Source organism: Chanodichthys erythropterus, chromosome 6, assembly GCF_024489055.1.
Source record: "Chanodichthys erythropterus isolate Z2021 chromosome 6, ASM2448905v1, whole genome shotgun sequence".
Lineage (NCBI taxonomy): Eukaryota > Metazoa > Chordata > Actinopteri > Cypriniformes > Xenocyprididae > Chanodichthys > Chanodichthys erythropterus.
In genome coordinates, this window is record NC_090226.1 from 27174227 (window position 1) to 27190687 (window position 16461).

The 16461-nt window shown below is 37.3% G+C and overlaps 1 protein-coding gene across 1 annotated transcript; it reads left to right on the forward strand.

Annotated features, from left to right (window-relative positions):
• The first annotated feature begins 215 nt into the window (after nt 1–215).
• On the forward strand, nt 216–16170 carry thop1 (thimet oligopeptidase 1). Its single transcript, XM_067388526.1, has 13 exons — nt 216–345; nt 1029–1235; nt 3044–3192; nt 3457–3564; nt 3660–3762; nt 4718–4878; nt 5003–5138; nt 7078–7444; nt 10992–11193; nt 11271–11457; nt 12600–12728; nt 14382–14518; nt 14600–16170. The coding sequence occupies exons 1-13, from the start codon at nt 333–335 to the stop codon at nt 14759–14761; spliced, it is 2061 nt and encodes a 686-aa protein (XP_067244627.1). The 5' UTR covers nt 216–332; the 3' UTR covers nt 14762–16170.
• Nucleotides 16171–16461: the final 291 nt, after the last annotated feature.

Below are 16461 nucleotides of genomic sequence, written 5' to 3' on the forward strand. Positions count from 1 at the left end.
ATTATCTGTTAATCTGTTGAGTAATTATTTAATGAATAGACTATTTCACTTCTTGCTACTAATTCAGCCCATGAAAAAAAAGACCATGAATCATTACAAAATGATGAATGATGTTTAAAAAAATAACTTCTTATCACTATAATTATTTCACCTCAAATTGTCACGAACGATTATTATTAGGCTACGATAGATAATTGTAACGTTGCAGAACTCTCTAACCAATCGCGGGGTCCACAAAGGGCCATGTGACCGGAGCAGGAAGAGTGACTGAGCGGCTATTATAGGTTCTTTGAATCGTCGTTGATACACGCGGTGTTCTGACTGAGTGGAAAATGGCACCTACAGGTAAGATATAGAAGAACAGCTATTATGCCGCAAGAATATAAGAACATGAACATACCTGTCTGCTGCTTAAAAGAAGCTTAAGTAGTACCGACGTGGTGTTTGTAGCTCGTTAGCGCAGTGAGCTAATATACGGTGGGTCAGCTGTGAAGTTCGGTCAGCTGGTGCCGTTCGACTCCGCATCCGCCATCCGGTTCCGACAAGTGAAAACACACGATACTTCGCCGTTCGTCCCACAATGACAGGGCCCACATTTCATAATGCAGGAGAGTTATTAATCTTCACGATTTCTTCGTTTACAGAAACATTTCTTCAGTATTTTTCTGATGCTGTTTTTCTATTCGTAACGCTGTCTCAACTTGTTCACGTAGTGCAAGGTTAGCTGGTTAACCTTTAAGCTCTAAGATTTAATAGCAAACTCATCGCACACCCTTAGCAATATCATTCACAATAAATGAAACGAGCAGATATCAGTTTTCATGTGGCGTTAAAGGGAATTGCAATAAAACCTTTTTATTACTTAAAGGTCTTTCTGAATGTACTATTACCAGATGGTAGAACTTATGTAGAAATTATGTGATTTATTAACAGAACACGTTTCTAGATCCACATTTTTGTTCAATGTGATACTCATACTGTTGTATTGTTCAGTCTAAGCAATCTAAGTTGTCATCTTCATTGTTCAGGTGAAGTTGTGTTTGGCTCTGGGGATCGGGTCTGTGATGTCAACCGTTTGCGCTGGGACCTCACTCCTGACCAGATCCACCAGCTTACTGAAGAGCTTATTGCCAAGACCAAAAAGGTGTATGACACTGTTGGTGCCCTGGACTTGGCCAGTGTCAGCTATGAAAACACCCTGAAGGCCCTCGCTGATGTGGAAGTAGAGTACACAGGTAGAAATCAATTGAAACATTATTATCAAGGTTTAGTTATTATTATTATTAAATATTTTTTTTCCCTAAAGAAAATCAAGCCTAGGACACTTAAAATTTAATGGTTGCAAATGTGTTTTACACAAAGTGATTTAAATCTGATGTAACACTTATTTTACTCAACATGATACTGATATTTCTGATATACTGATATTTCACTAATAAATAGAAATTTGTTGTCACAACACTTATATTTTTTGGTTATTGTTTGTTTCTGATTACTTTTAACATAATATTTCAGCCCAGAGGTGACATTTACAAAGTTACATGCCAGGTTTCTCTGTCTATCTACATTTGTAAGGTCCATAGAAAAAAAAAAACTCTGAGTGTGCAGAAAAGCTGTGTGCAGTGGTATACACCATTCAGCACTTTTTGCATAATGACACGTTGACCAGCCTGTGCGCTCCCCACTGTGGTTCATTGTTAAGGTGTTGAATTAGCTGTTTTTTAATTCCATCTAAAAAAAAAGCCCCTTTAATTTTTCTTTACATTCTTCATAGATAGATGTTATGTTGAATTCAAAGAAACGTACATATAATTTAAAATAGGGATGATGTATTGGCCAATAAAAGCAATATTTTCGCTATCTCCAATTATATCCTGTCAATCAAAAAATGTGTCAGACGGCAACTGCTGCTGCATTTGAAGAAAATGTCTCATATGTTGAATGAAGGGCTGTTGAAGTTGAGGCCACAATAATGCATTAACAGTTAAAAAAAAAATAGCTATGTTAAAGCAGGCTCTTTTTAACCCTATGAATTGCCCGTAGTTCAAGCCAGGGTTGCCAGGTCTACTTTTTTCCCCTACACCAAACATTATTTGTAGTGCTCCTCCCATCCAATAATCGCAAATAGCTTTGTGTTACTATTGCTATTGTGTTACTAACATGTTAAAGGGTTAGTTCACCCCAGAATGAAAATTCTGTCATTAATTACTCACCCTCATGTCATTCTATACCTGTAAGGCTTTCGTTCATCTTCGGAACACAAATAAAAGTCTTTTTGATGAAATCCGAGAGATGTATGTCTCTCCATTGACTGCCTTTGCAACGATCACTTTGATGCTTCAAAAAGTTCATAAAGAGATCGTAAAACTAATCCATAAGAATTGAGCGGTATAGTCCAATTTTTTGAAGAGACTCGATCGCTTTTAATGTGAATAGAAGCCTAAATTAAATCTATTCATCATGTAAATATTGAACAGTGAACATCAGCAGAAGCTCAGCTGAACCTGAATAATGCACAAGAACAAACATCTTCAGGAACCTCAAACGTGTTGTGTAACTAATGAGGTTCATTATGCTAATATAGTGCATATATGAAATGCTCCTCTCTAGAGTTAATATCTCAAGCGAACTAACATGCTGTCATCAATAAATCCTGAAGTAAATCTAATGCCGCGTTAGATTATTCTCAAGCTGTTTTATTGATATCCTTCAGTAGATAAAAAACACTTTTTGAGAGATTGCATTTAAACATATCGATCAATTGTCTCTTCTTCTTCTGCACTTTTTACTGGCAGTGTTGCATTACTGCACATACCCCCTTCTGGATTGGAGTGTGGATCACCTGTGACTGACTGTATTTGTTGTGTGACTGCATAAAACAAACCGTTACACGTACTGTATGGTTCAGATGAATACATGTACCGTTACACCCCTAGCTATTAGTATCAAAGAAATGTAGTATCTGTGCATCTCTAATCTAAAGGCTAATTATTTAAATTGGTTCATGTTCACTCAACTTTATTTTTTTTAATTTTTTTTGCAGTTCAGCGGAACATGTTGGATTTCCCTCAGCATGTGTCCTCCTGTAAGGATGTCCGTACGGCCAGCACAGAAGCCGATAAGAAGCTGTCAGAGTTTGATGTGGAGATGAGTATGAGGGAGGATGTTTATCAGAGAATCGTGGCTCTGGAGGTGAGCAGGGACCGAGCACTAATACATCTCTCTCAGGAACTAAACGCTAGTATCTCTCAGGGACTGAACTAAGCTTTGAGAAAGCTGAGGAAACCTGTTAACTGACTTTACCAAATAATTTTATTAGCCATGAACGATATAAAAACAGGTAAAGGTGATGTAAGTTTAAAACACCTTCTCTAAACATCTTATCCCATAGTTTTTTTATTTTTCATTTATATATTTTTCTTTTTATTGTAGTTTTTTTTTTTTTTTTTTTAACAGGAGAAGCTGTCCGATGAGAGTTTGACACCCGAGGCCAAGCGATATATGGAAAGACTCATAAAGCTTGGGAAGAGAAATGGCCTCCATCTTTCCAAAGAGATGCAGGAGGTCAGATATTAAGATCTTCCTTTCAGTTTGTCATGTAACAATAGCGCAAACACTCTTTTCTAGTATGTAACTGAGTTTTGTGTTCCCTGTAACAGGAGATCAAAAAGATCAAGAAAAAAATGAGCACTCTGTGTATCGATTTCAACAAACACCTGAATGAAGATACGACTTGCCTGTATTTCTCTCGAGAGGAGCTTGGTGGGTGGGCAGAGTACTTTCCTTTCAGAGACACTAAGGATTTGATTTACTGCCTACTTAAGTCAATTATTCTCATTTTAATATTATAATAAAGTGTATTGCAACTTTGGGTGTATAATAATTGTTTTACATACTTTATCCTAAGTGTAGAACACTGCATTTGCAATTGGTAAAAGCTAGTAAATATAATTTACACAGTAACTATGCCAATACTTAGAGGCATGTATTCACTTTTTTTTTTTTTTTGTATTAGTTGATTTGATATTAATTTTTCTCACTTTGCATTATTTCTGTCAAAACGATTATTGATTTTTAATGACCGGAGTGACAGAGCCTTTTGGCAATGTGACAGAATTGAACAGAGCTGAACTTGACATGCAAAGACGACCAACGTAAATAACTACATTGAAGGTATTTTGAGGGTGCATCAGGTTGACGCCATGATATAATTAAAATCACAATTTTAGGTAACAAAATTCCATTCAAAATGATAAAGATTTTAATATATTTTATTTCAATAGAAATAAAAAAATCAGTTGGACAGAAAGTCAATTTTTGTAAAATTCCTACAAAACGGTAGGGGGAAAAAAGATGTAAAATTCCTCACAGAAATTATTTGCAGTCTGTGAACCATTTATTTATATAGACGAATGCACTTGATGCATTAAAATCATACTTTTCAATGCAAATGAAAGGGGACATATTATATTTTAGGAGTTTGTTTATTGCCTCAGCTTGATCAGCTGCACACAATTCATTGACAAAAAAACCCAAAAAAAACATCACAAATAGTGTTGTCACACTACACTTCAACATGTTGAGGAAAAACTGCATTGATTTTAAAAATTCTGAGCAATTACTAACATTGACAGTGCTCATGTAAACAGATTTTTTTCTTTTTTTTTTTCTGTTACATGTAGTTTTGATGAATAATACATGGGTAAATGTTTTTTAGGTGGGCTTCCTGAAGATTTCCTCAACTCTCTGGAAAAGGATGAGTCTGGGAAACTAAAGCTCACTCTGAAGTATCCTCATTATTTCCCCACCATGAAGAAATGCTTTGTCCCAGAGACACGGAAGAAGTTAGAGGAGGCATTCAACTCACGCTGCAAAGAGGTCAGACATCCCAGAAATCACCTGTAACCAGAATTAGAATGCTACCTGAAAACATGAGGGAGATGCTTTAAAATAATGCAAATGAATAATTTTAATAATGTTATTGTATTGATTCCCCTGACAGGAGAACTCTGCTATTCTGAAGGAGCTTATAGAGTTGCGCTCTAAGAAGAGCAGCCTGCTGGGATTCAGCACTCACGCTGACTTTGTGCTTGAGATGAACATGGCCAAGGCCTCCAAGAAGGTTGCAACTTTCCTCGGTAATGACTGCTATCTTTACATGGAAAGGTATCCAGAAGTAAAAAGATGAGTCTCATATGTAAAAGAATAGGGCTGAGATTAGAGCTGAATCTTTTTTAAAATGCTGAATCTTCTTCTAAAAATCTGTTATTTATTTTATATATATATATATATATATATATATATATATATATATATATATATATATATATATATATATATATATATATATATATATATAAAATATATAATTTTTTTTAAAGAAATAAATACTTTTATTTAGCAATGATGGATTAAATTAATCAAAGTTGACAGTAAAGGTATGTATAATGTTTCTATATATATATATATATATATATATATATATATATATATATATATATATATATATATATATATATATATATATATATATAATATAAAAAACTGTTCTTTTGAACTGACAAATGTCTCACGGTTTCCACAAAAATAAGCAGTACAGCCGTTTTTAGCATAATAATAAATGTTTCTTGAGAACTGAATTGGAATATTATAATGATTTCTGAAGGATCATGTGACACTGAAGACTGCTGAAAATTCAACTTTACCATCACAGGCATAACATTTTCATTTTCAAACATATTAAAAACAGACAAACAGTTCATTTTAATTAATTTTTTTTTTTTGGTAACTCCTTACGATACGGTTCCATTAGTTCATGTTGGTTAATGCATTAACTAACAATGGGTGATTTAAATTATTACAGTATTTATTAATCTGTTAACTAGGGCAACTAATGATTATTTTGATAATCGATTAATCTGTTGATTTTTATTTTTTTTTATTTTTTTTTCTCTTGATTAATTGGTTGGGGGAGTTTCAGTGATTCAAGATTAAAAAAAATTATTAATTCATTTTAATCCATTATTTTAAACAATATTAATCCACATCTTGCCCAGTGTTGTACTCTAAATAATGTGTAATATAAAGACTATGAAAACAAATATAGTGAATGCTGTACATTTATAAGCAAAAAAGGGTTAAAATACAAACATTACATTCTAAACTTGCTTTCTATGGGATACGTAAAATGAACAAAGGTCTCACGGGTTTGGAACGACATGAGAGTGAGTACCTAATGACAGAAATTTTGTTTTTGGGTGAACGAACCCTTTAATGGGCTATTCCAACAATAGTGCCTTTACTGTTACTGCCCTCATAAATATGATTACTTGTTACATGTATATTTTTAAACCTACACTTAATTTCTAACAAAAAAATATTTTAGCAAAATGTGTATGTCTGTTTGATGCACATGCGTGCACCTGCACTCGTTCATTGAAGTCTGTACGTTTAACAAGATGCTTGTTGTCAGAAAATGCAAAATGGTTACACTTTGGATTAAACAGCACATGCATCTGTCAAAGCAAGACAGGGCAAGATGTGATAAACGCTTATGCTTTTTTTCGAAGAGCTTATAAATATAAAGCATTCTCATGTTTCAGACAACTTGGATCATGTACCTTTTTTCAGCTCCCTGTGTGTCCTCCGCTGATTTTCATAAGCGTTTTGTCCATAGAAATGGGTTATTCTGTACTGTAAAGCAACATGACTGGCTGATGGTTTCCCAGGCACAACGCGCAGATGCGATTAATTGATAATTCATTATCTTTAATAATCGATTTTATCGATTAGTTGTTACAGCCCTACTGTTAACTTTAGTTAATAAAAATACAACTGTTTATGTTGGCTCAGGTCCATTAAATAATATTAACAGATACAACTTTTGTTTTTGTTAATGTATTTGTAAATGTTGATAAGTTAATAAGTTTAATAAATGGTTTATTTAATAAATGCTGTATTTTCATTGTTAGTTGATGTCAATTAATATATTTAACTAATGTTAATAAATTTAACTTTATTGTAAGGTGTTAATTTAGTACAACTTTGTTTAACCCTTTGTTCTGTTTCCTCCTGTAGAGGATCTGGCCCGTAAACTAAAGCCCCTGGGTGAGGAAGAGAGGGCTGTTATTCTGAAGCTGAAGGAACAGGAGAGCCAGAAGAGAAATTTGCCCTTCACTGGAGAACTCCACGCATGGGACACACGCTACTACATGACCCAGGTGGAGGAGACACAGTATGCTGTGGATCAGAACCAGCTAAAGGAATATTTCCCAATGGAGGTGGTTACCAAGGGTCTTCTGGACATCTACCAGGAGCTGCTTAATCTCACCTTTCAGCAGGTGGAGGGAGCACCTGTCTGGCACGATGATGTGACGCTGTATTGCGTTAAAGACCGCTCCTCCGGCCAGGTGGTGGGCCAGTTTTATCTGGATCTTTTCCCCAGGTAAGCACTCATACCTGGTTTCTACAGAAATTGTTCTCGTTGGGATCTGAAAATCTTTAATTCTTAAGCCCGGGTGTACTTCACTTTCCGCACCCGAACGTGTCTTGCATGCAGTCGCATCCGCGCATCTTTCAAAGTATACTAAACCAAGTATCCGCGCGGATGACCGAGTTCGACAAAGACGCAGTACAATTTTTTTTTTTTTATATATACTTTTACCAGATATTGTGTCATCAACCAGACATTCACTGTGCAGGATCAGAGCAGAAAAATAGTGCATCTACCATTGCAGCATAGTTCAGAAGATACACCAAGAGAACAGGAAATGATGGAATGCTTCTGAGTTTATTCGTCTTGTCTTGTTTTTGAATTGCTCTTCAGACACTCTTCTTTGACGACTGCACATTGTGCTCAGTGCTGTGTGTATTGCCATCTAGTGGACTCTTCTGTCCTGTCTCGAAATTTGGGCTGTAATAATAAGCCACGAGCCCTCTGAATGACAAATTACATCGTCAAGTCACTTTTATTTATATAGCGCTTTTTACAATGCAGATTGTGTCAAAGCAGCTTTACATTAATAACTGGTATATAATTTTGGCTGCACAGCAGATCTTAAAGAATAGTGTCAATGCAGGCAGATCAAAGCACTGTTGAATATCAAATGTCAAGTGTCCCCAACTAAGCAAGCCAAAGGCGACAGCGCAAGGAACCCAAACTCCAACAGGTGACATCAGGTGGCAAACAGGTGGAAAATAGGTGTTAAAATGGAGGACAAAAAAACCTTGGGAGAAACCAGGCTTAGTCGGGGGGCCAGTTCTCCTCTGGCGAACCGTGCTTTGTTACGATTCAGGTTGCTATCATAAGTCCAATAGGATTGCAACATTCAAAGTATTTATTTCAGTTCCATCCAATTGAGGAATTGTGCCACTGGCTGTCGTGTCGATGAGGCCTTCACAATGGATGATCTAGTTGATTGATCTCTGCTGATACTTCAGGGCTGCATTGTGGTTGTGCCAGGACACCGGTCCTCGGTCTCACCTGGATACGGCCCGGATCCGGTTGACTACGATAAACCTTGGGATAAACAGAAAGACTCATATTAGCATAGATGCCATTCTTCTTCTGATGTAACAAGTACATCTGGTGTTATAGGAAGTGTTCCCAGTTCCGGCTGACCTAATTTATGCAGCCTAATAATCCTTTAACGGATTTTAAAATATCAATTGATAATGTGTTATGTGTATGCCAAGGTAAAGACATGCGTTTTTAGTCTAGATTTAAACAGACAGAGTGTGTCTGCTTCCTGAACAATGCTAGGAAGATTGTTCCAGAGTTTCCAGAGGTGCCAAATAGAAGGATGTACCGCCTGCGGTTGATTTTGATATTCTAGGTATTATCAGCTGGCCTGAATTCTAAGATCGCAATAGACGTGAAGGACTATAATGCTTTAAGAGCTTGCTCAGGTACTGGGGAGCTGAACCATTTAGTGCTTTGTAAGTAATTAGCAAGATTTTAAATCTATATGATGTTTAACAGGAAGCCAATGCAGGCGTTGACAGAACTGGGCTAATATGGTCATACTTCCTAGTTCTAGTAAGAACTCTAGCTGCTGCATTTTGTACGAGCTGTAGTTTATTTATCAGGCGAGTGGAACAACCACCCAGTAGAGCATTAGCCTTGAGGTAATGAACACATAAACTGTTTTGCATTTTTCATTGAGAGCAGTGTTGAGCAGCAAACAGGTATTTGAAGCTGCTGATGTCTCTGGAGTCTTGAGAAGCTCTCCATGCAGGCTGTCAGTGTTGCGTAAAGATGCATTTCAGCCACTCCAAACCAAAGCTCACAAAGAGAAACATTTACAGTGGGTGCAGAACTGCATTTTCAAACAGTTTTATTGCTGTGGTGTTTTTTGCAGCATGCGATAGTGCATAGTGCATTGTATTTCAGAAGGCACTATCCTCCTTTTTATACTATTGCTGAAAATGGCCAGTTATGAACTACACATATCTTACAAAAGTCATTTTAATACCCTCAGAGACCCTAAAGGTACCTTCCATCTCATTCCAGCCCAAATCATCACCCGCCAGCTCCCTGCTGACGTTACGGTCTTGTTAGAAGGCGGCGGCCATTTACCAACCATCCAGAAATCCATCCATTTAGACCATCCATTGTAGTACGGCATTCGTCAGTGAATAAAACTATTTAAAAATGAGTCTTCTACACCCACTTTAAATGTTTATCTTTGTGAGGTTTGGTTAGTGGTGGCTAAAATGCATTTTTACGCACAACTGCCAGCCTGCATGGAGAGCTTCTTGAGACTCCAGAGACACCAGCAGCTTCAAATACCTTTTCTGCTCAACACTTTTTTTTTATTTTTATTTTTTTATAGCTGCCCTTTTAATACAATTAATTTTTTTTTACAGGAACTTTCATTAATAAGCCTTTTATTTGACCGAGTTCTGCTGTGCTCTAAATCACTCACAAATCTTATGATGATTTGATAATCTTCATTCAGTTTCACACAATATTAGTTGTTTTCATGCCTTTTGCACAACATTGCACCATTTCATACTTTTCATCTTCAGAAAGATCTTTCTTCCCCATATTGCATGAGAACTATGACTTGCTTAATAATGTGGAACAACCTCTAAGTAGGGTTTCCATAGATCTAGCAAATTATTTTGTCTGAGATTGATACCAGTTCTAAAAAGACATGGATACATAAACAAACAGACATTTTCTTAGAAAAACTAAAATCAGAACGTTTATTCTATTGAAATCGTACTGATATGTCACTTGCATAATAATTTGGAACGTGGTGTAATCAGGAAATTAATTACTTTATAATGATATGACAACATGTACTGTACTGTACTGTAGTGTTCTGTGTTCATACCGTTTTGCTGTCAGTGTTTTAAATGCATCTGGCGCGTCAACGCTCTCTGCACAGCGCTCGACCTCACGTGTAAAAATAAACGGCATGAGGCATCAGTGATTCCACCTCTAGAGGCCGCTCTCATTCTGCATAATGACAGCAGTCCCTTCTCACCTGCTCCAGCCTCCTCGTATAGCTCTAGCAACGGACGCAACCCAGAACAACAAATCAGCATGGATTTTTGCCAATGACCGATTTTTCCACCACTCAAATCGGTGCCAATTAATCAGCAAAACCGATGAAACGGTCAACCTCTTGCCAACACCATTATGACTAAAAGTTTGCTAAGTAAGGCGGTATTTGACTCTGGTTAAGCAGACTGGTCGGAGTGGCCTTGGATGGCAACCAGTTTTTCCTACCTATTTGGCAAAAGGGAGGACGTTTCCTCTAGTCAGGTAGCACTGATTTTAAAAAAGGTTTTTTGCCTTTTTACTGTATAGGCAGCCAAGTTTTATTGAAAGCCCATTTTGCCAGTGGTGAAGTACCCCTTTAAGGGTGAACGGGTAGCTTCGGATTAGGATTTCTGAGACCTAGAACCTATTAATCTCCTGAGCGCAGAGTCTCCATGTCAGTTCAGCTGGATTAATCGCTAATTCTCCCTTATCTCTGTAGGGAGGGTAAGTACGGCCATGCTGCATGCTTTGGCCTGCAGCCTGGCTGTTTGCTCCCGGACGGGACCAGGCAAATGTCTGTGGCTGCCATGGTGGCTAATTTCAGCAAGCCCACCGCTGACGCGCCATCCCTGCTGCAGCACGACGAAGTGGAAACGTATTTTCATGAGTTTGGACATGTGATGCACCAGCTTTGTGCTCAGGTCTGAATTAAGGCTTTTAATGTCTCTTAGGTTGCAATTATTTTGCAGTGTGTGAAGATTGTATTTTGTTTGTTCAGGCTGACTTTGCAATGTTCAGTGGGACTCATGTTGAGAGGGATTTTGTGGAAGCTCCGTCTCAGATGTTGGAGAACTGGGTCTGGGAGAAGGAGCCATTGCAGCGCATGTCCAAACACTACAAAACAGGAAACCCCATTCCAGAGGAGCTTCTGGACAAACTCATCAAGTCCAGACTTGCTAACACAGGTGACCATAGACAAAACAGACAGTGGTCATTTTCACAAACAAAGACCTGAACTTACCATCTGCTAGCTACAAATCAAAATGAAATAAGTTTACACTGTAATTACTAATTTGACACTCACTTTCCTAGTCTTATTATGAATGATTCTGTCAATGTAAATCTAAAGGGAAATTGTCTTTGTAAGCTGTTTATTACAATTTATTAACACTGAAACAGTTTTCCTTTTTGGCTGACATCTTTTTATTCAACCCCTCCTATACAACCAGCAACTCAGATTGCTGTGAAAAAATCAAATTTCAAGATCTATTAAAGGATTAGTTCACTTTCAATTTAAATTTTCCTGATAATTTACTCACTCCCATGTCATCCAAGATGTCCATGTCCTTCTCTCTTCAGTCAAAAATAAATTAAGGCTTTTGATGAAAACATTCCAGGATTTTTCTCCATATAGTGGACTTCAATGGCCTCCAAACAGTTAAAGGTCAAAATTACAGTTTCATTGCAGCTTCAAAGAGCTCTACACGATCCCAGATGAGAAATAAGGGTCTTATCTAGAGAAACATTTTAATGTTTAACATTTTAAACATATACATTTTAATCATAAATGCTCATCTTGAACTAGCTCTCTTCTTCTCTATTAGAATTACGGCAGTGTAAACACTGCTAAGTGTATTACTGCCCTCCACAGGTCAAAGTTTGAACTAATTGTTATATACTTGCATATATGACAATTTGGTTCAAAATTTGACCTGCCGTCTACACTGCCGGAATTCTAATAGAGAAGAACAGAGCTAGTTGAAGATGACCATTTATGGTTAAAATGTATAAAATTTTAATTTTTGTTTAGAAAATGAGCTATGGTTTCTCTAGATAAGACCCTTATTTCTCATCTGGGATCGTGTAGAATGCAGAATGAAACTGTAATTTTGACCTTCAACCATTTGGAGGCCATTGAAGTCCACTATATGGAGAAAAATCTTGGGATGTTTTCATCAAAAACCTTAAATTCTTTTTGACTGAAGAGAGAAGGACATGGACATCTTGGGTGACATGGGGGTGAGTAAATTATCAGGAAATTTTAATTTGAAAGTGAACTAATCCTTTAAGAAGTCTGGCTTATTAAAGGGTCCTTCCTATTTTTCAGGGTTGTTTAACTTGAGGCAGATTGTTCTGGCTAAGGTGGACCAGGCTTTGCACACAAAGAATGGGCTTGACCCGGCTGAGGAGTATGCCAAACTCTGCCTGGACATCCTGGGAATTCCTGCTTCACCAGGTATTTGGGTCTCTGTAATAAAATAAAAATAATTTCACTAAATGCATAAAGTGAGGAATTACTAGTTAATTGTACATATAGTTACCATCTGGAATGAGAAGCACTTTGGTATAATAATCTGTGCAATACTTCTGAGTGACGGGCATAAAGGGATGATCACACAGAATGCGTTTTCGTTCTTAAAAACATGAGATGCATAAAAGTTGATGTAGTACTGCAGTTATTGTAGTACGCAATAGTGAATGCAGAGCCCCAGCCCTGATGAATAGAAAAGGCTGGGTCTCAAGCTCAAGATGCATCTGTCTAGCACATTTACTTAGAAAATCAAAAGCAGCTAAGCTTACTGCAAACAGCTCCCACAGGACTTTATGATTGGCCCAAAGCGAACTACTTACACCAGCATGTCCTGCCCTCATACGTGCTCATGACTCTAATCTTATTCTTTGTTCACACATAGCATCATACCGGTAATGTACTATGTTAACCCTAACTTCTCATACCAGAAAATTGATTTACCAGTATTTACTTATTACAAAAGGGTAATATTAAGTGTACATTTCAAACTACTGGTCTATTAACCTTCTTTTTTATTTATTTAAAACATTACTTGTTTTATAAATGTATTTATAAAGAGGAAAAATGCACTGGAAAATCAATTTAAGGGGGCAAATATTGATTAGTTCACTTTCATATAAACATTTCCTGATAATTTACACACCCCCATGTCATCAAAGATGTTCATGTCTTTCTTTCTTCGGTCAAAAAGAAATTAAGGTTTTTGATGAAAACATTCCAGGATTATTCTCCTTATAGTGGACTTCAATGGCCTCCAAATGGTTGAAGGTCAAAAATACAGTTTCAGTGAAGCTTCAAAGGGCTTTAAACGATACCAGACAAGGAATAAGGGTCTTATCTAGCGAAGCGATCGGTCATTTTCGAAAAAAATGTAAATGTATATTCTTTATATAAACAAATGTTCGCCTTTCAAGTTCTTCCGCCAAAACCGCACTTTTGTATTCTTCAAAAAGCTTACGCTGTATTTTCCTACGCCTTCTCTATTCTGCTTACGGAAAAAAATGGAACTGGCTCTGCCTTCGTTCCGTAAGTAGACTAGGGAAGGCGTAGGACATCTTGGATGACTGATAAGACCCTTATTCCTTGTCTGGTATCGTTTAAAGCCCTTTGAAGCTGCACTGAAACTGTAATTTTGAGCTTCAACCGTTTGGAGGCCATTGAAGTCCACTATAAGGAGAATAATCCTGGAATGTTTTCATCAAAAACCTTCATTTCTTTTTGACTGAAGAAAGAAGGACATGGACATCTTGGATGACATTGGGGTGAGTAAATTATCAGGAAAATTTTATTTGAAAGTGAACTAATCAATTAATGGAAAAGGTGTGACTGCAGTCTAAGTGGAAGAGAGAGGGGGAACGTAGAAGGATGTTAAATGCCTCGGGGTACGCCACTTTAAAACGGTCTGGGAACCACTGACCTACAGCAAAAATAGCACAAATATATAAAATGAATATTTGTAAACGTCAGCTCTACTAGCAGAATAACATTGCTAAAGTACTGAATGTGATTATTATCAGTACCTCATCTATACCTCTTTTTATTTTTTTTTTCTTCTTTCTTTCTTATGTGCTCTTACAGGGACAAACATGCCTGCAACCTTCGGTCACTTGGCAGGAGGATATGATGCTCAGTACTACGGTTACCTGTGGAGTGAAGTCTTTTCCATGGACATGTTCTTTGCCCGTTTTAAACAAGAAGGCATCATGGACCCTAAGGTTAGCTTATCCTAAAGTGCTTGTGGGTCCTGTGCATAAATATGCCTTTTGTATGTCTAATCATGTTTTCATGTTAAACAGGTGGGTCTGGACTACAGGAAGTGCATTCTGAAGCCTGGAGGCTCTGAGGATGCTGCTGACATGCTGAAGAAGTTTTTGGGAAGAGAACCAAAGCAGGATGCGTTCCTCCTGAGCAAAGGACTTACGGTTGAGCTGGAGTCTGGCACGCCCTGTGCCTGCTGACTGCCTGAATGTTAGGCTAAGCCGTTAAAGCCTCAGACTGATACCTCCTAAGAAAAACCCTAAAAGCTCATTCACTTATCACACATTCTCCCAACCCTGCACTTGTGTAAAGAGCTTTCACTATGGCTGTTTGAAGCATTGTTTTAAAATTGAAAACTGTATTGAAATCTGTCCCCCCCCCCGCCCCAGCCCCCCCCCCCCCCCCCCCACCCCCCAAAAAAAAAATCTCCAAATGACACCCTTGTTGTGTTTTAACTGTTTTCTATGGAGTTAATGAATTCCCTGTAGAAAATGCCAAGGAACAGCTTCAGTGCACTCATAACAGATAATTTGGCTGATGTGACATACGGGATACCAGTTACATGATTCACAACAGGTCACTAGGAAAGTACTAAGTTAATATTGGATGAATTTCACCCCAAAATCTAAAGAAATAAAAGCAAGAAATTATATTTTGCTTAAATAAAATTAAGACATATTAAGAATATTTGTCTCCATTAAAAAAAAAAAAATATATATATATATATATATATACACACATACACATAAAGTATCATTCTTTAAAGGTCATGGTTAAAATTGCAGCTTAAAATAATATCAGATCATGTAATATTGAAACTGTAATTCTTGTAAGAAATAAAGTCCCTTTGTTTTTCATGTTAATATATTACATAAATTGCACAATTTTGCCTGAGGCAAAGTAAGTTTTGATGATGATTTAAAGCATCAACTTGGCGCCTGATTCCTTGGTGAGCGTAGACTTAGGTTATTCTCTCTCGGGACTGAAGGGTTCTGAGCACATTAGAGAGTCTAGAAACAAACAACACAGAGTAACAGTGAACAGATGCAGAGGTTTAGTTAACAGCGCAATAAAATCACCTGCTCCTGTGGGAGCATGCTCAGTTTATCAAGTTAACATGAATACTTGGCATTTAAAATCATATTATATTTATTTGTAAAGAGGCAAAAATTATTCCAAGGATCTTTGACTCATAATCAGAAATGAAAAGCAACAGTAAATGCATTTATACTTGTCAGGTTAATTAAACGTGTGGCAGCTGCTCCTGGTCTCCAGGGTCTGATCTCTGCTGCAGGCGGCAGGTCGTAAACACTGTGTCTCTCTCGGCCTTCCTGATCTCAGTGGATAAAATGACGGTACAGCGAAGAACAAACAATTGTGCTGAGTGCTTCGCAACAGAGCCGTTTTCTTTTCTTTACAGTGGAATACTGTGGAAAACGCATTTTTCATCCAAGGGCTCAATTTATATTCGGCTTTCAGATCTTTCACTTCTCAAACTAAGCAGTGATGCTCAGTATTTCTGCAGCTCATTATTCAATGCTGTAGATTTTTTGGAGGGTCACTAAGATTTAAGTGGGTTATGAGGACAGGAGTGCAGGCGACCATACTCTAGATTTATTAAAGTGTGTTGGTCAGGATGGCTGTGGTTGAGATGAGCAAAGCTCTTGGATTGGAGGCTCTACGGGGTCAGAGTGCTGATGCTCTACAACCTGTTTCAAGAATGGTGCGGGTGTTCATCAGCTCCACACACTCAGGTACGGCTTGCACTGCTTGTTTTACTGCTTGTTTTAGTCCCCTTAACTGTTTTTTTGCATGTGTATATATGAGTTGTATAGATTGTATTGACAAATTAATAAACCTCATATACAGTACAGTACAGTTTGGAACCACTAAGATTTTT

What these genes read in the sequence shown, in the direction of transcription:
- thop1 (XM_067388526.1), top strand. An exon ending in TCAACTCACGCTGCAAAGAG is followed by an intron (nt 4,879 to 5,002) that starts GTCAGACATCCC and finishes TTCCCCTGACAG; the next exon opens with GAGAACTCTGCTATTCTGAA. An exon ending in GTCCAGACTTGCTAACACAG is followed by an intron (nt 11,458 to 12,599) that starts GTGACCATAGAC and finishes CCTATTTTTCAG; the next exon opens with GGTTGTTTAACTTGAGGCAG.